Source organism: Diadema setosum, chromosome 14, assembly GCF_964275005.1.
Source record: "Diadema setosum chromosome 14, eeDiaSeto1, whole genome shotgun sequence".
NCBI lineage: Eukaryota > Metazoa > Echinodermata > Echinoidea > Diadematoida > Diadematidae > Diadema > Diadema setosum.
In genome coordinates, this window is record NC_092698.1 from 8,622,538 (window position 1) to 8,650,198 (window position 27,661).

General features: G+C 40.2%; 1 protein-coding gene across 1 annotated transcript; it reads left to right on the forward strand.

The window, feature by feature from the left end:
* Positions 1-2,911: 2,911 nt before the first annotated feature.
* Positions 2,912-27,179, forward strand: LOC140237892 (organic cation transporter protein-like). Its single transcript, XM_072317825.1, has 11 exons — positions 2,912-3,061; positions 5,660-5,929; positions 6,482-6,585; positions 16,522-16,676; positions 17,302-17,470; positions 18,629-18,770; positions 19,972-20,078; positions 24,157-24,365; positions 25,226-25,334; positions 25,856-26,065; positions 27,092-27,179. Exons 1-11 carry the CDS (start codon positions 2,912-2,914, stop codon positions 27,177-27,179), a joined length of 1,713 nt encoding a protein of 570 aa, XP_072173926.1.
* The last annotated feature ends 482 nt before the right edge of the window (positions 27,180-27,661 follow it).

Sequence of the window (27,661 nt, forward strand, 5' to 3'; positions counted from 1 at the left end):
ACCAAGATATTGGATGTCAAGGCTTGATGTGTTAACACTTGTGAATGTAAAAACTGATATGTAATGAGTATATTTTACATCATACCGCGTGTTCGTGGCGAAACTTTCACATGTAACCAATAATGCGTGTGAATTTATTTGCTGATGGTCCCTTGTGCACTGATTTTGCAATAAATATAATCAAAACATGTCCTCAGTAAGTGTGTACTGTTGTCAATATGCGTGTGAACATGTTATGCTTTTCTTAGTTTCCAAAAGTACTGAATATGTAGAGATGGAGTCATTGTGGACATTGTGAAGTATACGCTCTGATGTCACCCATGCAGCGAACTTCATGATTAGTTTGGTGTCTGAAACTTGTGTGATGGGCTTGTGTCGATTGCTAATGTATTTACATAACTGCGCGTAACAAGTCTTGGGCCCTGTTGCATAAAACCCTTACCGCTGGACTTACCGCTCCTTTCTAGCGGTAAGTCTTCAAATTAGCGGTAAATTTTATAATCCTTGATGCTGATTGGCTGTCACGCGTAATTTTGACGGTAGTTACCATTGAAATTCAACGGTAAGTTTTATGCAACGGGCCCCTAGGACTAAAAACCTATCTATCCTGTCAAGACGATCGCTGTTTTATTTCATTTTTTTCTCTCTCTCTCTTCTATTTTTTTCCCGTGCCGGTAAATTAGGAATGCTCAGGCTTTTGCAAGTATACGACATGACTTTTCTTGTACTAAACTGCTCACGCTACCATGTTCCACTATTTATGTACCTCGAAAATTCACGCATGGTGTGCAGGTATTACCAAGCGACTGTTACCATAGTTGCGAAGTCTTGAAAGGGGAATCGTGTCAGATTATAGTGTGCCTGCCGCGCCATTTACCGCCTTCTTTGTCTTAGAGTCCCTTTTCAGTCTCTTTCTCCTTCTCTCTCTCTCTCTCTGTCTCTCTCTCTCTTTATATATATATATATATATATATATATATATATATATATATATATATATATATATATATATATATACATATATATATATATATATATATATATATATATATATATATATATGTAATTCATTTTTTTTTTTTACGTCTGCTACAAGTACCATCGTTGTTTTTGACCACTGTTAGCATTTCACTTATTTTATCAGAAAGAAAATGTTGGGTCACATAACAGTGCATTGTGTTGTAGATGAGATCGTGTGTATTCCGGGAAAGTGTACTGGATATTCACCCGAATACCGTTATACCATGTATACGAACATGACTGCATGAGTGAACGTTACCTGTTTGATCTTTGATCATTTGTGCACGTAGAAATACGGAAACTACATCTGGTAATGTCTTTTGTCCTGAGTATAACGTCGAAATTGTGACAACAGAATGATTTTCGCTCCGGCGATCCCATCGTCCCTCCGGAAGGAAGAAAGAGGTCGAGGAACGCGTAAAAGCACCAGTCTGTCACCCTGCCCCCTTTAACTAACAACAAACTGTTAGCATCAGAGGAAATTGCTTGTTTTACCTTGCAGCCTTTCTGTGAAGTGGTATTTATCATGGAGCTTTTCTGTCAAATCATCATAATATTATGAAAGAGTCATTAGGTTAAATTGCTTATGTTGTTAAAGCTGAAACATAGTGTTCGGAGGGGCTCTAAATTTACCTCCCACCATTTGGAATTTACTTCCAACATATCGGAAAGCTCTACAAGGAAACTTGTCGGGCTGATGCGATTTGTCGGGAAAATAAGTTGTTTTGTAGTATTTTGATATAAAATGTGTGAATTAATAAAAGTCGCGCCCTGAAGCGACCTTCCCGTGCAGTATAATGGGTACGTAGAAGGCTGCTATGATCGATTCATATCCAAGCAGTACTGAATCGCATGCAGAACACGCTGCGGGCAATTCACTCTGACGCGTAGTGGATATACCGCTATTGCTCGATATGAATTATTAAAATCGATGTAATCGAATGTAAACCACGATCGAGTATGCTGTGAGATTGTAGTTCTTCCGGCGAAGCTTTTTGGCTAATTTAGTAATTTTTCGCATTTTCGTCGTTACCCAACTGAAATCGTGTTATTACAGAATTTTATCACACATTTCTAATCCATTTGTGTATATTTTATAGCAAAATCGACAATTTTGCAGCCATACGAGAACTATGTTTTCACATAGTTTAGACTCGAATCATCTGTATCTTGGCCCTACTTATAAAGCTGCAGGTGCAGGCCGCCTACTGTATAAGCAGACAATGATGATACAGTGCACTCCCGTTATAGCGAACACGGTTATTACGAAACTCCGGTTACTACGAAGTAAATATTCAGGCTTTAACATTATCTGTCCTATGCGTTTTTATTGTCTACTTGTTGGGTTATAGCAATTTTTTTTTTTATATATAACGAAAGAAAACTGCCGGTCCCGAGAGCTTCGTTATAACGGGAGTCCACTGTAATCATTATGAATATGAGAACAGATGATGATAATAATGACCACATAGATTTATGTACTAAGAGAATAGCCTCTTCAGTGATAGCAGTAATTTTCATTTTACCAAGGAGATTGCCTAGAGAGTGAGCGTGATGCAGGCTCGTCCCATCTCACATTTTTATTATGTACAATTTGTTATTTCTCTTAAGTACACCGCAGTAAAGCGCAAAAATCAAGGTTGTTTTATGCGGGTCTGAACTCCAAAGTGCGAACAACTGAGGAACATTAAAGTAATGATGAGTATAAAGCTTAAACCGCGCGCAGTCGAAGCGCTGGGACACAGCTATAAAGATAACATAGTCTGGTATTTACATTTCGTCTCACCTTTGACGAACATTTTCCCATCCACATGCCAAGTTGAAGCGGTATAGGATGCTTGCCTGGGTAGACGTGTGAATCCGAGGGTGGCAATGCGAGAAGTATACAGACATGGCTTTCGACAACGTTTTGTCAGTTCTCGGGGAGTTTGGGATTTACCAGAGGAGGATCTGTGTTCTCGTTATTTTACTTTGGTTCCCTGGTGCCGCTAACGTTCTGTCGATCGTCTACCTATCGGTTCCAGCCGATCATTGGTGCTCAGTAAGCCGCCTTTTACCGGGCTCCTTTGTTTAACCTTTATCATCGTGAATTACCAAACTATTTTTGACCAACAATATTCGGCATATTGATCAGTGATCGTATGTACACATCTACCTCCATGCATTGACTTTACATTGTATCGTCTTACATCACCAAGAAAGCAGTTTTACAATAATGTCAATCTCTATCTTCATGCATTGTCATGTCAGTTGCCTTACACTACAAAAAAAGGAATACAGCGCACTCCCGTTACAACGAACACGGTTACGAGGAAATTTCGTTACGAAGAAATAAATATTCAGGTCCCAAAATTATCATTATAGTTTAGGGTGTAAAATTCGCTTACAACGAATACGATATAGCGATATTTTTGTTATAACGAAGTCATTTCCGAGCGCCATTGACAAAAAAAAAATGAAGTAAAAGAAAGAAATGTGTTCCGTTATAACGAAATGCTTACGGAATTGCATAGCAAAACAAACATTTACAGAGCGTCTTTGGCATGGGCGAACGCTTTGCACTTCAGTATGTATAAATGGAAATTCCTCTGGGTTCGCTCCGCGTCACACGCCGTTTCCCAGGTCGGAGAACTTGCGTTATCACATGCTCATCTGAAATTAAGTAAGGTTCGTTAGTCCGATGGTTCGCTATTTGGAAACACGCAGATTCCCTTTACTTAGATACTTGTTAATCCGAGAATTAGATAAGGTTCGTTATTACAGACATTTGTGTCGTCATTCCAAAGGTTATTTCGATATTCCTAAGGTTTGTCAATGTGAATATGATATGAGGTTCATTATCACGAAGGTTCGTTAATCTGAAAATGAAATAAGGTTCTTTATGAAGTCCGAAGGTGACTGTACTAACAAACCTTCAAGATTATATATCGTTTTCAGATTAGCAAGCCTTCGGAGTAACGAACCTTTTTCATTTTCGGATTAACAAACCCTCGGAATGACGAACCTGGTTTCATCTTTGGATTAACGAATCTTCGGAATACCGAATCTTGTGATTATAGCCAACTTTCGGAATTACGAGCCTTCGGAATAACGAATTTCCAGAATAACGAATCTTTGGAATAATGAATACATATATTTTGAATAACGAACTGCAACCGAACCCTAAACTATCAGTTTTTCAAACATGTGTTTTCAAATAAGCATGAAAGCACAGATATCTTCATGCTCTCTCTCTCTCTTATATATGAAATTTAAACGACAACAATGAGATACCATTGCATTTAGTATAAATTTTCCGCGTGAGATGGGTATCTAATAAACAACATACAATATACGCCGCATGGTTTGCGTGTTTTCATCATATACTGTATTGTGTTTGGTGTTATCTAAATTTCAATATACCGGTAACGAAAGAAAACTGTCGGTCCCGCGAGGACTTCGTTATAACGGGAGTGCACTGTAGGCTTTCAACATAACTGGGTTTTTTTTTCTCACAATACAATCGAATTACAGAATATTCTTCAATCCACAAGACACGTAGAAGGCATCATATATTAAGAGCACCAAGGGTGGTGAGGTATATGTCAATAAAACAACATTCTTTTATGGACTCTTTTATGGACTTTTAATATAAATGCATTCTTTTATGGACTTTTAATATAAATGCATTCTTTTATGGACTTTTAATATAAATGCACGTTATACTAAGTCTAAAACGTATGGAGAATTGGAGAGTTGGAGAGTTGATTAAGAATGGCATCAGTTCTGTTGAATTCTTTTTCCATAAACCCCATGCAGATCAATCTTTCCAGCTCTAAAATGTTTAATAGACTGTTTTTATGTAAGTGCGAGGCATCTCCAATGGTTTCCCACTGATTGATTATACTCACTGTTAACTTTTCAATTTTTTCCGTTTTAGGAGTAACATACCTTAATGTGTTGTCTGTACTACGAAAAGATTTCTTGATCATTCAAGATGCTCAATATCAATTTTCACGAAATTGAATTGGCTCTTCGGCATGTTCGCCAATAATCCCCCCCCCCCAAAAAAAAGAAGAAACCTTGGCAGCAGGCAAGTGCTTTTTGAGAATTCTGCTTTAATTTTGGCCCTTGAAAATTTACAGGAGTAATCTTGACGTCTAATGAGCACAACAAGCTAAAATCACCATTGACGTCAAAGTTTATTCTTACGAAATCAAGTCAAAGAACCCGAGGATTCTATGTCATAATTAAGTTAGCAATCTCCAGACATACTGGTCACGACTAATCCACCATGAGGGTCCTGAGACTTTTCTATGTAGGAAATCATCAAGAGCAGTTATCCGTCAGCATCATTTAAAACAATGACGCACGTCTCTTCCGAGTCCAATGCTTCCACTTTTAATTCTTTAGGACATAGTGTTGCAATTGTTCCCATACATGAATCAGTCTAATTAGTCATCATCAGCCTAATACCCCTATAAATCTGGACGGATATGCCCGTATTCAACATTCAACAGTGCTCACCGTACAGCCGAATCCAAACTGTTCTCTAAATCTTGCCCTTTGGCCCTGACTAGTATCACTTGGTCCTTTTTGCGTTTAAGGTAACGTTTTCTTCATATCTTATACCACGTGTCAAAACTCACTGCTGCCACAGGTTTCTGCTTGGGATTCCGCTAACTGCACTGCCCTATCCCTAAGTGAGTCAGAGTGCGGAGATCTAAAGAAACGCCTGAGCATACCGCACAACGAAACTGAGAAGGGAGAACCTTCCTATCTCCAGTGCTACCAGTACAATGTCTCTGGAGTGAGCTTTCAGGATGCGATTCTTGAGGATGGCGGAGATTCGGGGCAGTATGACGTCATTCCTTGTCAGCATGGGTGGGAGCATGACAGGGCGTGGTCAGAGTACACCATCGAGCAACAGGTCAGCAAAAAAAAAAATCCATTTTGTCTCAGTCGCGTTATCGAACGGTATGCAATATGATTCTTCTAGTTCATGTCAAAGTGTAAGCCAAGTGTTATCAGTATTTATGGGGGTGCTGAGAACAACAGATTTTGTTGTTCTCAGCACCCCCATTTTCTCTATCAAAGAGGATTGATAAATTAATAATAAATGACTTTATTACTACTTACTTTATTTCATTTATTAAAACTTTATTTTTATTAAATAATTTTTAATGTCAGTCATATACTATTGAACTAATAACTGAAAATTATCCTCATTCAATCAGTCAATCAGTTGCAATAAAAACAACTCGATGCAAGAATTGAATCGTAATGAATATCCTCATCCAGAGTGTATAAGCATTGAAGGATGACTTGTTCTTGATTCTCGTTTTCATGCAGTTGATTCTATTCTTACGTTTTCAAATTACAAAGTGAGGACAAGATGCTGATGAATCATCTATCTCTCTAAAATGAACATGACAGATTGATTTGTTCTTATTGTTTATGTCTGTTTTGTACGTCTATCTAGTTTGATCTTGTTTGCCACCGAAAGTACCTAGTGAACCTTTCTCAGACGATATTTTTCCTTGGAGTCTTCATAGGATCGTTCGTGTTTGGCGCTTTGGCTGACAGGTGGGAAAAATATCTATTTCTCTATGTTTCCTTTCCCTGATTGCTGGCTTATTTCTCCCTTTTTGAAAAAAAAGGCCCATGAGTCATACAGCTCGTGATCATACAGCCCATGAACCTGTACAATAGGCAAAAAAAGAAAGAAAGAAAGAAAAAAAAAAGAGTCCAACAGCTAGACACTAGGCAGAAAGGGCCAACGAGACTTGCGTACGTACATTACAATTTTTGGTTAAGTGCTCGCCTATGTGGCTGACACACTTTTGGAGCTCTGCTTTTAGAGTCGTATTTCGTTGCACTAAGTTGACATCCAGTTGCAGTTTTATCACCTTCCTTCAGAGGAAATTGCCTGGACTTTGCTGGAGACGTTTATATTTTAAGCTTTTCAATGTTTAAATTTAAGTTAATATTTTCAGTTATAGTTAAGTGTATTTTGTAGGAGATTCAATTTTCTTGTTGTTTTATACGAATTAATAATCATGATTGTATCTTTTATCTTTGTAAACATGTGCAATTCAGCCACTGGCTGCGATACATGATTGAATAAAACCTTTATTGAATTGAATTGAATTGAATTGAAACAAGCCCCTCGATGTAGTATCGTTCGCGTGAGTCTTTTTTTTTTTTTCGCCTAGTGTCGAGCTCATTGGCCTTGTTGCCCTGAGATAGTGTCGAGCTTATGGGCCTTATTTGCTTAGTGTTGAGATGGTAAACTGTATAGCTCGTTGGCCTATTTACTTCAGGTCGAGTTCATGGGCCTCACTTCAAGTCGAACTCATGGGCCTGTTTTACTTTAGGTGCCTTGTTCACTTTAGTGTCTAGCTCGTGGGCTGTATGACTCGTGGGCTATATGACTGATGGACAGTTTGACTTGTGGGCTATGCGACTGATAGGCTGTATGACTTGTGGGCTTTATGCGTGGGTGTTGAGCTCGTGACATGCGCCTGATCATTTTACAAGATCCGCAAACTTGAGACATTCTAACTAGGCTTAGGCGCATGTTCGGGGGTAAATCCGCACCATGTGACGTCTGGCTATTATAAAACGCCTAGCTTTATGATGATTTCATTTCATTTCTTATCATTCATTAGGTTTTCTAGAAATTAAATCACAGCATATAGCTACATATCAAAAAATAGTAAAGAAAATTAAAAAAAAGGTACAGAGAATAACATGTACATAAATTATAATGATTAGAGTCGCAGAATACATTTTAATCCGTTGAGAATACGCCATTCCTATGTTTGAAAATTGAAATAATTTGTGGGATCCCCCCCCCAGAAAAACAGATGATTTAGGGGTAGGTCCTCAGAATAGAAATCGGCGAACACACACACACACACACACACACACACAAACACACACACACACCCACACACAAACACACGCACACATAGCAAGCGTGTGTGCATAATCCAACAAACAACCGAGAAAGTGAGAGCCAGAGAATATAAAGAGAAGAGAACAATTTGACTCCTACTTAAGACAGCTATAGCAGCTCTCCTTGGAATTACTCTCCTCTTGATTATTGGAAAATTTGCGCTGTTCACATTTAGGACGCGTATTCTTCGTGTATATGACCGGCTGTAGTTCAGCAATTGTATACACACAACATTCGCACATACATCGTGAGAACTATGCACAAATTACACATGCATTTTTTTTTTTGAGGGGGGGGGGGGTGACGCTCCATTGTCGGGACACATTTCCCCCCCCCCCCCAAAAAAAAAAAAAAAAAAAAAAAAAAACTTCTCCGAATGTTAGACTTTGACCTTTTTTTTTTGACACTGGCGTCCTTCGCAAATCATTTGATTCCTCAGGGAAAATAAACCTTAAACAGTTGCAAACAAGTTCGTAATCAGGTGCAATCAAATTGTTTGTGACAATGAAAACTGTTTGAGAATTTGATGGCAAAGTTTGATTACAACTGCTTACGAATCATTAAGAAACCTGACATCATTTGTTACGTTCGCAAATATTTCCCCAAATATTCGCCGTTCAGTGAGATAACCCCTTTACGCAACAGGGTCATTGATTGGCCGGTTGACAGACGACAGTCATGGCGCTCCGCCTGAAATAAAAAAACAAAACAAAACAAAACAAATACAAAAAACAGAACAAAAAAACAAAAAACAAAAAACGTCATGGTAGCCGGGGGCCTACCTACTATACATATTGTTCACAAGTATGTGCTTCTTACACCGTCTTGTCGTCGGTCGCTTTCGTGACGTAATGAAAATTCTGAGAGTGATTTTTGTGGAAACATTGATTTCCAGGACAACTCTCCATGAACTCTTGATATTTCTGCACGGAAGAACATGAAAATGTCATTATTAGTAGTTGGTCGAAGCTTCCACACTAAACTCCGCGAGGTGCGCTCCCTTAACAGACTGGTTTTTTTTTTTCTTCATGTGCCATGATGGAAACCCCCTGTGTGCCACATTATTCTGAGACACCAACGCAGTTATACTTTGAGGAAACATTCTGCTTTTCAAATCTAGGTAGCTTTTATACATTTCCGTTAAAACCTCGACATTTAGTCAGCAAAGTTATAGAGAAAATGCCAAGCCTTGCTTTGACGTAAATTGTATGGCAAATATTATATGATTGTTTTGCTTTCAATGACCAATGGCTACATTACTATAAATGCATGACTTTTGCACATAAAGCAGCGACATAAACTTAGAATTTACACTCTAATCTAGCTGGGAACACTTCTTGCTGGTCAATCATTACATAAAGTGCAAGCTATATGTGAGAGGAACGGAATGGCGACAAACGCTTTCAGTGTACTATGGCTTTTGGCGATTCATCGATCGGTTTGGGCGGATTTGTGCGTTTGAGCAGAATATGCGAAGTTGGCACGCCGTCGACTGAGTTGGGCGTGCGAACGTGGCACATAAAGAGGCATATTATTTCATGGAGCCAGTGTATTGTCGTCGAGATGCCCATTAAATCTATGATTATTATGAAATTGATCTATTCACCCTGGGTAGCTTCTTCAGTAGCGTCTTGTCACTGCTCTGTCAGAAAGCTATGTCATTATACCAGCATTGCCAATAATAATGGTGAAGATAATAGGAGTTTACAAGCTGAGATGTCATTTTGTCACCACAGTGCAGACTTTTGGATTGCGCTTCCCCTGTACAAGTACCACAAGGTGCCTTTTTAATTTCAGTAATGGTAACGCAGGAAAGGATTTCCTTGCAATGTATCACAACAGGTTGACCTGACATCAACATGATACTCAAAGCTGAATAAACTGAGCCTATATAAGTCTCATAGGAAGTTGAAACAGGTTACAACAACGTCGATGTAGGGCAATTGTCAATCAGTTGCAAGAAAAACATCTCCACTGAAGAAATTCATTAATTTGAAGGTTACAAGAAGGAAGGCATTATTGAGCACTCGCAATTACTTGATCGCGTTAGGAGGAGCACTGCACGGTTATAGGATACGCAGTGTAATTGTATCTACAATAAACTGTATCGTTACATCTTTTGCCTCTCCTCCAAAGGTGATCGTGTGTGTGTGTGTGTGTGGGGGGGGGGGGCTATGACAGACCAATGGTGATGCAATTTGGTGAAAAGGATTGAAATAACTTTATATCTTAATACTTCTTTATAAGCAAAGATATCGAAGGCTAACACTCAGGTCAAGGGTCATGGTTATAGGCAACGAACATCACTTGCACGCAATGGAGGATCATACTGTTTGTTTGTTTGTTTGTTTGTGTGTTGTTTTTTTTTTCGGGATATAGTGATCCTTGGTCGATGGGAGAGTTAAGCATAGCATGACCAAAGTCCACTACAGGTAGTGGAATTGCCTCAACTTTTCAAAACTTTCTGTTACATCAGCATAATCGACACTCTATGAAATTGTTTTTTAACGCATCTTGCTGTAATAAAAAAGATATACATTTTTATTGCTCTACAGGCTGAATGTATTCCAAGTTAAGCTTTCGTCGATGACCTTATGTCTGTTTACGATATTCGGATTTTCACTGTGCCAAACTATCACTATATTTTAGCTTCTGCCCCGTTTTTCTTTGTTCTGTTGCCGTAAAATATGACGCAGTCATATAAATGTTTCCTTTCCGGCAAGGTCTTGCTATCACTTATCAAAAAACATCGATGTTATCTCTTCAGGTGACCTGGTTTATTGCCCTCAAACTACTATGAAAGTTGGTGCAGAACAAAATCTGCGAACACGCAATAAAATATTCTGCGTGTTGGCAAGTCTGTTCAAAGTGCTTTATATTTATATAGCTCCTTCTGTTTAATGACGCGTATTTTTGAAGCATCTTGCATTCATTTGCTCGTAATTCATTACTTGTTTTTCTATACTGTTATCAGTATTGACACTGTACCATGTACAGTACCTTCATGGCGTGTCCTCACACTGGGTTTGAACTCGATCTCAACAGCACTGTGACGTGCAAGGGAACTCAGTTCATTCATTCCTTTCTTTATTTTTATTTCCAAACAATATAGGCCTACTTGACTTATATAACCATCAAAATAATACTGTATTTAATATAGCATATAGAATCACATAGAAACGTTTGTGATTAACCATTTAGCCAGGCCATCTTTAGCCTTCTATTGATCAGTTGATAGAAGCATGAAAAGCAGGAGTTGTATCATATTCTTTTCGGGAATAGTTAGCTCAGAGTCAAAATGAACTGCGAATTATATAGAATCCAAGTACATTAATAATCCAGTTATATATGGGCATGTACTAACATTGAAATTTGACACATTGTTTTTTGTAACTTAAATTACCCTCATGGCCCTAGTTGAACTTACTTTTGCCGTTTAGAGAGAAGGTTTTGAATTATATAGGTCCTATATACATTATCACTGTGCTATATTTGTCATCTTATGTTTTGTTATTGATAAATACCTAGACACCTGCCGCGGTACTTCTATTTCAACCATTAATTTTCTACTTTCGGGTGACTATAGTTTACAGTTATCACTGCTGTCCTATATTTTGTATTGTTTTTAATCTGATGGTTAAAGGACAAGTTCACCTTCATAAACATAAGGATTGAGAGAATGCAGCAATATTAGTAGAACACATCAGTGAAAGTTTGAGGAAAATTGGACAATCGATGCAAAAGTTATGAATTTTTGAAATTTTTGTGTTGGAACCGCTAGATGAGGAGACTACTAAGGCTCGTGATGTCATATGAGTACAACAGCTGGTATAAAGAAAATGTAAAGAAAATTCAACATATTTTCACTTTTTTTTCGCATAATAAAAGAGCACTTGACTTGCCTCTTTCTAAAGGCAATGGGAATAATATTACCCATAACATATGTCAGTAACGAGTCAAGGAATGTGTACTTTTTTCAAAAGATGAAATTTTGTGAAATTCTCTTTATATTTTCCTTATATTGTGACATGTGACATCATACACTGCAGTATATGATAGTCTTCTCATCCAGCGGTGACTGCACAAAAAATTCATAACTTTTGAACGAATTGTCCTATTTTCCTTAAACTTTCAATGATGTGTTACACTAATATTGCTACATTCTCTCAATCCTTATGTTAATGAAGGTGAACTTGTCCTTTAAGAATATCATCCGGGCCTATTTTGAAAGCAAAAGATCATTAAGCAGAGGGGTGAAGGTTGAGGTTTGAGTTTTCTCCCTCTGACAAATTTCATTTGCAGTGAGGGAGACAAATTGAAGAAAACTCTCACCTCGGACATATTTTGTTGTTCTTGGCATGATGATCGCTGCCATCTTCATTACAACGATGTAAAGCTAGTCAACTATCAATCAAATTTGATTGTTTGCGCTCTCTTTGTGCGGGCTCAACAGTCGTGCAGGTAGCGTGCTGGACTGGAACAAGCAGATCGCTCTCATGTGGATTGAGATTTAGTCTTACACTTACACATCAATCCGTCAACTACTTGGTACCTGTTACACGATTTTTACACGCAAGTGCTAGTTCGCAATCAAATTTTGTCTTGAAGAATCCAAACGTAATGACGGAACCAGTCAGGAACATCGGTCAAATCAAGAGACGACCTGAGACTGACAATCTTTCGACCATTTTCGACACACATCCCTTTCGAATCGGTTGAATTGGACGTTCAAAACATAGCAGATGCGTTTTCGTGGGTTCATGAAACAGAACCCTCTTAAATCATGATGATGTTGGAAAGAACCGATATGAGATCATATTCATCAATGAATATGAATATTAGATTCAATTCATGGGAATTTGTAACCAAATAATCTATGACGTTAAATACCACAGACCTACTTGAATTGCTGTTCTGTTACCATGGGCGTAAATCCCGGGGGGGGGATGGGGGGGATATATCCCCCCCTGAAATGGAGGAGGGGGGGATGGCCTGTACAATCATCCCCCCCTGAATTTTGAGGGGAAAAATGGAGGAAGCAGAAATGTGATTGTATCAATTTTGGCATATTGCATGACGTTTGTACGCCGGCCTTCAGACAGGTAACAGAGCTGAACAGTATTCTATCTTGTAGGAAAATGTAAACATAATTTTCTCAAGCGCTCGCTCGCTTCGCTCGCTCGCTCGCGAAGAAAGTAACATTGACATACACTGTAAGGTATGGCTCAGACGTTGACAACGTCAATATAGGCCTACGTGTAGGCCTAAACATGCGCGAGTAACTGGGGACCATCTGCAAAATATGTACGAAAACAAACAAACAAACAAACACAAAAACTATATCGCCATTATTGAACCCCCTCCATTTCCTGAATCATTCCTGAGAAACGACAGTGACTAATGACTCAGTCAGGATACATCTATGGGCATACCCAGGGAAGATCACGGGCGTCGAATCTATTGGGGGGGGGGGGGGCAAAGGGGCATTTGCCCCGCCCCTGCGGAAGTGTTTAGGCAGACAATAATTTATCCCCCAAGCAATTCCCGAGATGAGGACAAATCTCGAACTTTCTTAATGACAAATTGTCGAAAAATCGCCAGAACTCTGCACTAGATCGTTGTATTGCAATCATAAACATGCAAAAGCTCCGCTATACAGGATCCCTTTCGATAAACTTTGTACAATTTTGACATTGACGTACATTTCCCTAATTTATCAAAGAGTGTGCAGCAGATCTTTCACTTAACAAAAGCACACTCATATGCAGAGGCATCAATGGGGGGGGCGATGGTTCCCCGATAAAGTGGGACGAACAAAAGCGAAAAATATAGCTACAAACGGCAGTTTTTGGAGTGTAAAATGTCAAAATTTTCAAGCTCGCTCGCTTCGCTCGCTCGCATTTAATCATTATTCCATTCTCCTGATGTTGCTGCCAGTAATTGCCAGCAGTTTTCGCCCGATGCGCCCCCTTAATTTCCAAAGCGAAAAATATAGCTACAAACGGTAGTTTGGGGATTGTAAAATGTCAAAATTTTCAAGCTCGCTCTCCTCGCTCGCTCGCATTTAATCATTATTCCATTCTCCTGATGTTGCTGCCAGTAATTGCCAGCAGTTTTCGCCCGGTGCACCCCCCTTAATTTCCAAAGCGAAAAATATAGCTACAAACGGCAGTTTTTGGACTGTAAAATGTCAAAATTTTCAAGCTCGCTCGCTTCGCTCGCTCGCATTTAATCATTTTTCCATTCTCCTGATGTTGCTGCCAGTAATTGCCAGCAGTTTTCGCCCGGTGCGCCCCCCTTAGTTTCCAAAGCGAAAAATATAGCTTCAATCGGCAGTTTTGGGACTGTAAAATGTCAACATTTTCAAACTCGCTCGCTTCGCTCGCTCGCATTTAATCATTATTCCATTCTCCTGATGTTGCTGCCAGTAATTGCCATCAGTTTTCGCCCGGTGCGCCCCCCTTAATTTCCAAAGCAAAAAATATAGCTACAAACGGCAGTTTTGGGACTGTAAAATGTCAAAATTTTCAAGCTCGCTCTCTTCGCTCGCTCGCATTTAATCATTATTCCATTCTCCTGATGTTGCTGCCAGTAATTGCCATCAGTTTTCGCCCGGTGCGCCCCCCTTAATTTCCAAAGCAAAAAATATAGCTACAAACGGCAGTTTTGGGACTGTAAAATGTCAAAATTTTCAAGCTCGCTCTCTTCGCTCGCTCGCATTTAATCATTATTCCATTCTCCTGATGTTGCTGCCAGTAATTGCCAGCAGTTTTCGCCCGATGCGCCCCCTTAATTTCCAAAGCAAAAAATATAGCTACAAACGGCAGTTTGGGGATTGTAAAATGTCAAAATTTTCAAGCTCGCTCTCCTCGCTCGCTCGCATTTAATCATTATTCCATTCTCCTGATGTTGCTGCCAGTAATTGCCATCAGTTTTCGCCCGGTGCGCCCCCTTAATTTCCAAAGCGAAAAATATAGCTACAAACGGCAGTTTTTGGACTGTAAAATGTCAAAATTTTCAAGCTCGCTCGCATTTAATCATTATTCCATTCTCCTGATGTTGCTGCCAGTAATTGCCAGCAGTTTTTGCCCGCTGCGCCCCCCTTAGTTTCCAAAGCGAAAAATATAGCTTCAATCGGCAGTTTTGGGACTGTAAAATGTCAAAATTTTCAAGCTCGCTCGCTTCGCTCGCTCGCATTTAATCATTATTCCATTCTCCTGATGTTGCTGCCAGTAATTGCCAGCAGTTTTCGCCCGGTGCGCCCCCCTTAGTTTCCAAAGCGAAAAATATAGCTTCAATCGGCAGTTTTGGGACTGTATGTCAAAATTTTCGAGCTCGCTCGCATTTAATCATTATTCCATTCTCCTGATGTTGCTGCCAGTAATTGCCAGCAGTTTTCGCCCGGTGCCCCCTCCTTAATTTCCAAAGCGAAAAATATAGCTTCAATCGGCAGTTTTGGGACTGTAAAATATCAAAATGTTCAAGCTCGCTCGCTTCGCTCGCTCGCATTTAATCGCTATGCCATTCTCCTGATGTTGCTGCCAGTAATTGCCAGCAGTTTTCGCCCGGTGCGCCCCCGCCCCCTTACTTTCCAAAGCGAAGAATATAGTTACAAACGGCAGTTTTGGGACTGTAAAATGTCAAAATTTTCAATGTAAAAAGATTTCACCGTGGGAGGGGGAAATCCCCCTACCATACCTCCCCCCCCCCCCCGCTTGCTTCGCTCCCTCACATAACCGCTCCTCCTAAGATCAAATCCTGTCTACGCCGGTGATAGGCCCCATTATTTAGTAGGCCTTCACAGTGATGTCGCACAGGCGGAGCAAGAGCTGAAATACCACGATTTAGTCATTCAATAATATATTGTGAATATTTCATTTTCTTATTTTTTTTCTAAAGAAAAGAAAAAATTTTCACCAAAAATGTGCACCAGATCGCTGAATTTCAGGTTTGAAAATGCAAAATCTTCCACGTGTGGGAGAGGGATACCCCCCCCCCACATACCCTCCCCCCGTTCGGTCGTTCCGCTCCCTCTCATAGGTATTTTTAAAAAAATCATACTTTTAAGGTCTGATTTTACGCCGAAAGTCATCTGACAAGCAAAAAAACAAAAGCAACAAGAACAAAAAGTCTTCATATTTTTGCTGCCACTTTCCTCCCACTTTATATTTCATGCAAAAGAGTGGGACATCCGATCCCTGCAAAGACTGTGTGCGTGTGCGTGTGTGGGGGGGGGGGGGGCACCAAGCTTTCTCCCCCCCCCCCCAAGCCGGTCCGGTTATGGGCTTGTAATCGTGGTGATGGTGACCATCCCCCCCACTCCTCAGTAAGGATTTACGCCGTTGTCTGTTACCATGTATTTTTAAAATAATCGAAATGAAATCTTACAAAAATGTATAGAATAATCATCCACGCCCGGGTTGCCCTAGTGGGTAACATCCTTATGTTGGTTTTGTTCTCTTAAAAGGGGTTATTGGGTACCCTTTCGTGTGACCTTCAATGAAGTGATTTTCCGTTATCTAATTCTTGTACGTGTTTTTCTGATTTCTCGTTGTGATTAGGATCGGAAGAAAGGTGGTAATTTTTCTCTGTGTTGGAATCGCCGTGGTGTTTGGAACAGCCGCGGCATTTTCGACAAGCTACGTCACGTTCGTGGTGCTACGACTGGTCAACGCCGCGGCCTGCTGGGGTCTGATTGTTGTGGCACCCATTATCGGTAAAAGAGGCGCGAAACTGAGGAGCTAATATTTCCCTATCAACATCAGTCGTCACTAAAATCTTTACAATATGCTCACTTTCGAAGACTTTTAAAATGGCTGACAAGCTCCACAGTGTCTGCGTGAGACGCGTGAAAAAATATAGATCTTTTGGGGGTTTGAATTGGGGTACATGCTTTCATGCTATTCTCTTCCATATTCCTTCAAATTAAATGAAACTTTCCGATAACTAACTTTATGTATACTCGCATTGTTTGATTGTGTTTATCGTTATCGAACCGGATTAATTTAGTAAGACTGCTTGGGTAAACTAGTCAAATCTTCGTCACTCAGATTATCCAGTGGTAGTCATAAAAAACCTATTTTACTTATTTTTAAATCTGGTAAAAAACGAAATTATCTTTCTTAGCTGTTTTGGAAGTAATACGATGACATAATATTCCCCAATTGTGACGATTCAGCGCTGCCACACTGTCTGCAAAACGCAAACATTACCTTAAAAAAATCCTTCGTGCTTTTACACCTTCATTATCACACACAATACAGTGTTCTGTATGTTTTATCAGTACAAATAAAAAACAGAATATTAACACACATTACTGCTGCAAACGTCCTTCCTATCAGGTACTGAATTTGTCGGCAGTTCCAAGCGTGCTTACATCGGAATCTTAATTTCTTTGGGGTTTCCTGGCGGCTACCTCTACCTGACGTTCCTGGCTTATTTCATCCGCAACTGGCGTTTTCTTCTCCTGGCTTTAAACCTCAGTTTTGTCCCGTACTTTTTCTTCTACCCGTAAGTTTAAACATAGTGGCAGCCCTCTGAATGTAATTGATTGAGAGTACCAAATACATGTAAACATGGTAATAATGATGAAACTTTAAAAAAAAATGTCATAGAAGCTTTCATCGCTTTCATCTAGTCCGTTGTAATTACGTTAAAGAGAAATGTAACTAATTTGATTCATTTACAGTTTGGTTTTTCATATCGTATACAGATCGCACTATATATAGGAGTAAGTGCAACTCTGTGGATGCCAACTCTAAAACCGCGCTTATAAAGTTAAACTTACCACATTTCTCTGTATGAAAGAATAAACATGCATGGAAAGATTTTGTCTCTCTTTTACGACATCGCCATAGGCCTATAGTCACACACACTGAATCGTTTAGGCAAATCGAAATAGGTGGTTTAACTCCTCTAATCCCATTTGCACAATGCTTAGGTGCAATGTCAAAAACGTGTTAAGCTATATGGTCCTGGGAAAGTTTGTGACAATAAGAAACAAAATTCGCCGAGTTCAAGCATAATGCTAGTCGCCTAAGACTGACGGAAGAAATCATAATTTCCACCGAGAGATCATCAGCAGCCCGATTCATTGACTTGAATTAAATTGAATTGAATTGAAATGAATTGAATTGAATTAGATTGAACTGAATTGAATTTATTTGTTCAGCATGCAAAAACATCAAAGAATGACAATGATCAACAATCATGACAGAGCCAGAGTAAAGACGGGACTATGGAATACATGATTAACTGAAGGGAAGCAGAGAACGAGGAATTAAAAATCTCCTTAAAATCTGGCCGACCCATTTATGGTCACGCTTTCATTTCCTTAACACGTTCTGATGTATAGACGAGCAAACATTAATAAACAAAGCAATATTAGTAACACCACGTACAGTATGACACAAGGCAACAAGATAAGGAGCAAGATATGCCACCTGGAAATTGTCAAGCACTTTACTCTGTTTGTAGATTAACCATCTGCGTACCGCATTATATTACCTGTCCTTATCGTTTTGTGTGAAATTAGTGCATATTTGGCTCATTGGTGCGGAAAGGGTCAGTAGATGATGCACAGTCTTGTTATAAAAACAAGAAGAGCAATGTTATTAACTTTAAAAGTAAATGAGGGCGTAACGTCCGTTTCTCACTTCTATCAAACAGCTTGATTCTCGAGTCTTTCCGATGGCAGCTGTCTATGGGAAGGCTCAAGGGAGCAGAGCTCACCATCAAGCAAGCAGCGAAGATCAACAAAGTTTCTCTTCCGAAATCCACTCTCGAAGAGCTCCAGGTCTGGCCGCGATTAGTAAGAAACTATTTACAACAATACGCATTTGTGTTATACCTACCACAGGAGATGTATTATGTACAAGATGCATTAGTATTAGAGTTTATCGGTAAATCTATAAGCATATATTCAATTCAATTCAATTCAATTCATTTATTTTTCATTCTTCTTTTTTTCAACAAAACATAACGCATAATATATTTGGAATTACATCATAAACATAAACATTCGACTTTGTAAAAGATAAATGATACAAATAAACAAAAGAATGCATACTGGCAAAAAAGTACAAAGTTATGCTTCAGTTGAGGAAAAAAAAAAGAACTGAGAGGTCCACTAAAAAGCAAGCTTGTATGTTGTGAACCACTCAAAAAATGAACAAACTTATGAATTACTTATTTACAAATACTTATCACAGTTATAATTTACGACAGAACGGAACAAGACAGGAGAAATACAAAAGACATGACACGACTTGACAAAAAAAGACGGAAAGAATGGGGAGAGAGAAAGGAAAAGAAAAAAGAGAAAGAGAATAAGAGAAAGAGAATAAGAGAATGCTTATATATATAATATATATAATATATATATATATATATATATATATATATATATATATATATATATATATATATATATATATATATATACATTAAGATTGTTGTAAATAATCGGAGTCGTAACAATGTTAACATAATGTTTGTCCATTCCAATGTACCATTGTCGAACAAAATATTCCAAATTACATGATAATTGATTATAAGACAGTACATAATGCGAAGCTTGTTGAAAGCAAGGCTTGTTTCACTTGTCCCCATGAAATGACCAATACCTCACAAATAGTTTACATTTCTATTTACGGAGTGCTTGTGAAGTTGGTGTCCTACTGATTATGTTTATTTGGGGGGCGTGACAATCTCATGATTAAATCACATGCATTTAAGGACTGGATTTAAAGAAAAGTTTTTAGAATAAGAGACTGACGTGACAGCAGCATTCTTGTCAGTGTATGAAAAAAACACTGCAACTGATTTCTGTGTTTGTTGTGTTTGTAATCGTGCATGTGGGCGTGTCTTAGGGAAGGATGGGGGTTTCTTTTGTAGAGCTTGTGTAGATTTGTTTGTACGAGGGCAGGTTTGTACATTAGGTCATTCGTATCATGACTGACAAGATATGATCACGACTCTCCACAGTGCAATTAAACTATTCTCCTATGCAGGGGAATACAAGTATCTCAACCAAGGAGAAGTCACGTGAACCGAACGTTACCGATCTTTTCCGAACGCCGGTCCTCAGAGTACGAACGCTGATACTGGTAGCTCTGTGGTGAGTGAACATCGTTCAAGGGTGTGAAGGTAACGGGCTGAGCGTGCAATGAATGACGGACCACCTTTCACTCAATCGTCTCCGAGTCCGTTGAACTTTCCAGAGTTCGTACCGTTTTAGAGCTTTTGTTGAAGAGATAATAAGATAATAAACGGAAAGATGTTAACTCCACAAATGCCATGGGTCGTCAGCAGCACACCAGGGATCACCAGTGTTTCGGCCATTTAAGTGCTGTACACACCCCCCTGGCTGGCCGGTTGTCAGGGGGAACTTACTGCGCTACTCTACTCTAGTATAGACCACGTAAATAACACAGCGTGAAGATTTTTGTTTTGGATTCAAAATGCAATAAACACAATTTTAATTCCGCTGCGGGTTCTATGTTTTCTGACAGATATCATCATAACGCAACACAACATAAATAAATTATCTGCTTATATACTTAAATCAAATATTCCACTGAATTCATTAGATTAAATCAACCTCATCAAACTCCCTGTTACAATTACACTCCACTTGTATTACTGCCTACGGAGCTCCTGCAACTATCAACGGTCAGGCGTTATCTTGCCGAGTTCTGTGTCCTATGACGTCGCTGGAGGGCGCCCCCGTGCGTCTTGTAGATCGCTAGGGTGCAGCGTCGGTGCCGACGTCGACCAGTCTGGCCCGGCCAGTGATGACAGCGTCTCTGCTGACGACCGTGACTGTGTCACCGAGCAGCGGCTGGTCCCGGACTCAGCTCGTGGTGGTGCGGCTGTCTCAGCTCGTAGCACAGCGGCTGCCTCAGCTCGTAGTGGTGCGGCTGTCTCAGCTCGTAGCACTGCGGCTGTCTCAGCTCGTAGTGGTGCGGCTGTCTCAGCTCGTAGCACTGCGGCTGTCTCAGCTCGTAGTGGTGCGGCTGTCTCAGCTCGTAGCACTGCGGCTGTTTCAGCTCGTAGCAATATAAGGATGCGGCTGTAAATTTACAATTAACCACCACTAACACAATAATGTCCATCCATATTAATACTGTTCTATCCTCTCTTTGATATTCCCCGACTACACGGCGACTGTTCTGTGTCACACTCATAACATCAATATCACAATCTTCTTAGAACATCAATATCAAAATCATCTTATAACATCATGGCATTCGCGCTCTGTATGGCGAATATTTAATCCCTATTACTACTGTAACTACTCCTTTACATTCACCCAAAAACATTTCTCTATACCTGAGAATTCTCTTCATCATAATTTATAACTTTCGAATTTTTTTTTCCCCAATGTTTACAATGTGTGCATAAACCATAACCGAGCTTCTTGGTTTACAGCTATAACACAGTTGGATATACTTCTGTACTTTATTTCTGCACACAGATTATTACCACCCTACTTTCTTCAACATCAATTCATTCTCACCTTACACATCAAATCATTCTCTTCATACAAAAAAAAAAAAAAAAACTAATATTGTCATTTACTACCAGGCGCCTCGTTTTAACAGCGCCTCTATTGAGTCCCAAAAAAACTAACTGGAAGAAAATTACTGAAATCCGCATATAAATTCCACAGTTATTTCTGCCCTGCACCGCGCGGAGAGTTGCCGTCTGCCCTCGGAGTTGTCGTCCAGTACCCCGTCTGCCAATTCCGCTCAGCAGCAGGAATACTTTAGCCTCGGAGTATCACAGGTTCAATTTCTCTCTCGCTTTCTCCCTCACAGCCTTTTAGCTCGGATCTCAGCGGAGTCTTATCCTGGATTCCCTCCTATTTCGACGAGCCTGGACCCTTCCCAATGGGCACAAACGGTCTTTCCACTCTCGCGTCGGATTAGCTTCTCTTCTCATTTTCCTCCTTCACAGCTATTTATCTTCTCTCACGCTCCCTCTCTCGGTCTTAACCCTGCATACATTATCACTCGCCAATCCGTGCGATTCCCTTAATTCTAACCTTTCACTCCCATACCAACACAATATTAATTAACCTGTAATTTGACTACTCACTGTCACTTACATTATCCTTATTCAAATACCGGGGTGCGGCCTTTATTGATAACCAAATGAATCATAACAAAATTCGCGGGAAACCCAGCCAAGCATTTCTTCCCGCGCTGCGAGAAGGGTGCAGCTTGCAACCTCGATCTCGCCAGCTGCTGGCCTAAAAATTGTTTCTACCTAGACAATAGCCCACCGTAAACAAGAGGGTAGGAGAAACGGGAAAAAAAAACCCTTCCGTGCCGTTTACCTCTGACACCGGTGCTGCGTTGGGATCCCCTTGACAGCACCCCCATGACATCTCAAAAACAAAACAAAACAAAACAAAACAAAACAAAATAACACAAAACAAGACAAAGATTTAAGGAAAACGCTTGGCATCAATCACCTCTCCTCACTCCAGAAACACTCTCTCTACACCCCCTATACCCACCACCCCAAGCCTTCCCAACTATCCACGCAGATCCTGTCTCCGCTGCCCAAAAATTCTCTTTACCCACCCCCCTTCCTACCACCTACTCCATCGCTCTGACCCACCTCCTTACCGATCGTCCAGCAAATCCCCTGCACCCCATCTCCACAGTATGCACCTCCGCTCTCCACCCCCTTTTCTCACACTCCTCTCTCAACTCAGCATACCTATCCAACTTTCTTTCCCTTGCCTCATCCATCCTTGTCTCCCATGGCATAGTCAGCTCCATCATTGCTAACCTGTGCACAGACCTAGCCACCAGCACCATGTCCGGCCGAAGGGCAGTTACTACCACCTCCTCTGGCACTGTACGGTTCCCCTCATCCACCCGCACCTCCCAATCGTCACCCGCTGCTAAGATCCCCCACAATCATCCCTCTGACCCTTCCTTCTCACACTGCATCTCACCCCCTCCTTCACAAACCGGATTCCCCTCACCCTAGGAGGCCCAGTCTTCTTCCTTGCCACCACTGCCACCCTCGCCATCTCCTTCAACACCTGGTTGTGCCTCCATGTATAGGCCTATAATAGACCTCCACATGCTGACAAAATGTGCTCTAGTGAGCCCTTCGCCTTGTTGCAAACCCTGATCCACCATCCTCCACAATGCCCCATCTCTTAAGATTTACTGGAGACGGCAAAACATCAAAGGTGGAACTGATCATGAAACGCACAGCTCCAGAGGACATTGACCAAAGGTCATTCCATGACACCTTCCTCTGCTCCACCCCTTCCCATCGAGTCCATGCTCCCTGCACTCCCTGCTGCACAGCCTTGACAAAGCGATACTCCTCCTTCTCCTTAACCGCCTCCACCACCAACTCCCTCCTACCCTTCCTGCCTTGCTTACTGTACCATCTAACACCCTGATGAAACCCGACCCATTTCCGCCTCACCTGAACCGCACCCTGCATCTCCTTCCACTTTGCCATTGCCACTGCCTCGTCCGCAGCCTCCTCCGCCCTCCACTTTCTCCCTGTGTGGATCGGTGGCCGAACGCCTGCTATTGTCTGGTCCTTTGACTCCCTCATCATCATCACTAGCCTAACCTTGCCAGCTTTAAACTCCTCCACTACTGACGTCATAGGCAACTGCAACTTGCCTGATCTGCAAAAGAATGCCAGATCTGTAAGCATTCTTGGAACGCCTAACCACTTCCGGTGGTACGAGTTCATCTTCTGCTGCATCCTCTCAACCCTGGACACTGCCACCTCGTACACCTGCAGTTGCCACATGATCTGTGGTAGCAAGCCAAACTGGCAGCACCACACCTTCGCTTTCCCAGGGATGAGCGTCCTATCCACCCTCTTCAACCACTCCACCATTTTCTCATAGATCTGAACTCCTCGGTGCCTATCATTCAACTTGCCCTTCGGGGTACGAACTTTCCAGAGTTCGTACCGTTTTAGAGCTTTTGTTGAAATGTATAAAGAAACGTTGTATTCATGAAAATCCGTGATTGATATACAATTTATATTTTGATGGTTCTGAAGGTGATATGAAAATCTCCCTTTTTAAATATTAGATAACGTTAGAACATTGCCGCCATTTGGGGACAACTTTCAACCTCCGAAATCCAGTCGCAGAGTAGATTGATACATTGATCGAATTCTTTTTTTTTTTTTCACAACAGGATGACGAACAATTTGATATTTTACGCTCTTCATCTGAGTACGAGTACCTTCGGGGTCAACGTCTACATGAGTTTTGTGATTTCTGGGGTGCTAGAAGTGGTCGCAATCTGTCTTTGTGTCTTCTTGGTCGACAGCGCCGGTCGAAGACCAACCTGCATCGTTTCCGTTATCGTGGCAGGATTGGCAAGCTTCGCCGTCATACCTTCTCGTAAGTCTATACTCGTACTCTACAATGCTTCACCGCGAAGTTACTCTGCTCATTAACTCTGCTATAAACATGTACAGTAGGAAAAGAAACGAGCATATAATGGCTCTTATAACAATGTCAATATTTCTGTATCATTATGAATTGAAGGCAGGGTCTACATGACCAAAGAGTTGAAAAGTGTCTAAAATGCCAGTCAAATCCGGAACAGTGAAATGCTATTGACATGCCCTTTAAAGGAAGCCAAAACCCAAAGAGCAATGTGGATTGAGTGAAAGCAGCAACATTAGTAGAACGCATCAGTAAAAGTTTGAGGAAAATCGGACAATCGATGCAAAAGTTATGAATTTTTAAAGTTTTGGTGTTGGGACCACTGGATCGGGAGACTACTAGAGTTTATGTCGTCATGTGCGGACAACAATATAAAGAAAAAAAAATCTACATGCTTTCACTTTTCTAGCGTAATGAAAGAACACTTGACTAACCGCTTTCAGAAAGTAGGGGGAATTATTACTACCCTCAACATATGTCAGTATTGAAGTTGATGGAATGTGTAAATTTCATGAAATATTTATTATATTTGTTTATTATTATTTATTTATTATATAATTTTGTGGAATTCTATTAATGTTTTCTCTATATTGTTGTCCACAAATGACATCATACTCTTTGATAGTCTCCTGAATATTTCACTGATGTGTTTTACTTATGTTGCTGCTCTCACTCAATCCGCTTTGCTCTTTGAGTTTGGGTTTCCTTTAATTATCCTTCATCAAAGTGCGAATAATAAATTAAATGATATATAATACCCAGGAGAAACATCAATACAAGTATGGTATAATTGATTACTGTTCCTAACACAGCTCCGGGTCCCGTTAGAGCGGCTATGGGACTCATTGGTAAGTTCGCCATCGCGTCATCTTGGGCGATTTGCGGCATTTACGTCATTGAAGTGCTTCCAACCCAGCTAAGGTGATTTCAATTTCTCAGAATTTTCTAGAACATTCATCGTTTTCAATCTCGCCACTTGTCTGTTTTCAATTTCTTGAAACCTCCGAGTATCTCTCTTCTTGATTTTGAGCAATATATTTCTTCTTATCATTTCAATTCAGTTTAATTCAATTTGATTCAATACAATTCAGTTTAATTGTAATTGTGCTTTATTTCCATCCAACAACAAAGATACTGCGAATACAAATTGTACATTTAGCAAATCATATTGTTAAAAGTTTGTAGGAAAACACAGATCATAAAGTTTAATACTCATATTTTGCATTCAGCGGAACAATGATCTTTTATGTGTCGTTCAGGTGTCATGTCATGTATAAAAGGAAATGATTCAGCTCAACCGTGAGAGAGTATGGTTTTGTATGTGTGTTTGTGTGTGTGTATGTGTTTACTTTTGTGGAAGAAACTACATGTTTATTCAGCCATGGCACGTTATATTTCTGCAATAGAGGGGAGATGATACTGAATATTTATTCGTCTTGTAGGAGCGTAGGAATGGGTTTATGCTCCACAACTTCTCGTGTGGTCGCTATGGCAACCCCACTTCTTCTGCTCCTCGCTGAGCTGTGGGCGCCCGCTGTCCTCGTCATGCAAGGCGTCATTGCAGTATGTACAGCGTTCTTCCTCCGTCTGCTACCGGAAACCAAAGGAAAGGCACTGCCTGACACGCTGGAAGAAGGGGAGAATTTCTGCAGGTATCACACACTTTTTCTCTGTCTATTCTTTAATTTTAGCGTCGTTGCACAGGCTGGTTTATTGAGCTATTCAATGATTTTCAGTTCTCTCGCATATCGGCGAACCAATAGCAACTTGCTTGACCATACAATTTAAGAGGCATGCTGACAAGCATAAAACTCAGAAATCATGTATGTGATTGATTGACCTACAGCATAAAACTCTCCTTTATTTCTTTCCACATTCACAATATATACAGTTAAAAAAGACGAAATATAACATAATTCACACATAATACACAAAGGGATGACATAAGTCATCATACAACAAAGTAGTAACAAGTCAGACTTTTAAAGAAGTCAGACTATAAAAAGAAGAAAAAGAGAGAAGTGAAGTAAAGTGAAAAACAAAGGTGTCCCGTAAAAGCGTCAGGGGCTTGCAATGATGGGATTACGTGACTATAAGGAGTTGGAAAACACGAAAAAAAAAATGCAACGCAGTTTGGGTAAATTATACAAGTGGGGGATCAAGTGTGAAGCAACAGTGAAACAAGTATTTGGCGAGGAGAAATATTTTGAGTTGTTTGTTGAACCTGTTAAATTGTGAATTTCGAATACTGGGCGGTAGTGAATTACAAATGACCGGATGAAGGTGGCGAACTGATTTTGAATGGATGTTTGTTTCCATTTTCCAGCGGTGGAATTTGGATGACTGACGGGTGTTGTAACTATGTACTTTATCATTCAAACAAAACATTGAAGTGAGGCATGGGGTAAGGCTCTTCGTGAAATACCTGTGCATCAAAGAAGCAACTTGTGTGTATGTGTGTATGTGTCCTCTTTTATTCTGTGTAAACTACTGACACGGCATTGGCAAAATCACTGGTAATTTTGAATTAAGTATATATAGTTTCTCATGTATGTCAAGAGCACGTGTCATTAATATAACAAATTCTTGAGATATGAAACTGAAAATCTTGTCCGACAACCATTTTCCTAGTTTGAATTGAATGCAACATGAATATTTCTATGGTATTATGATTTCAGGGACGAACCTCCCATGGGGTGTATGCCACGGACGCGCAGAAAACGCCAGAAAGAGGACTCGTCTCCAACAAGCGACACCAAAGTGTAGTCCCAAACGAAAGAAACTGTGTGCACATTTTGTTGACATCATTCTGTGAAACCTACTTTACCTCCCCAATTGTTAACCAAGCAAATTATGTGTTCCGTTTGGTACTGTTGTCGGACAGTAGTCTTATATGTATCATACATAGATAAGCATTAAGACAACATTAATTTGAGCGAATATGAAGTTCTCATCAAAATATGGCTGGTCTGCATCTGCTCTCTTTCAGAAATTAGAGTGTGTGAGTTGCGTTTATGTTTATGTTTATGTTTATGTGTGTGTGTGTGTGTGTGTGTGTGTGTGTTTATGTATATGATAAAATGGGTACGTTGTTGTTCACCCAAAGCCTTCGTTCACACACATGTGCACATATTATGTGTATCCTGTTCATGTTCAGCATTTTGTATCCATGCATTTGCTTTGATTACATTTACTCATGCATTTGCTCACTATAATTTTCGACTGTACATTGATCAACGTCCACGCGC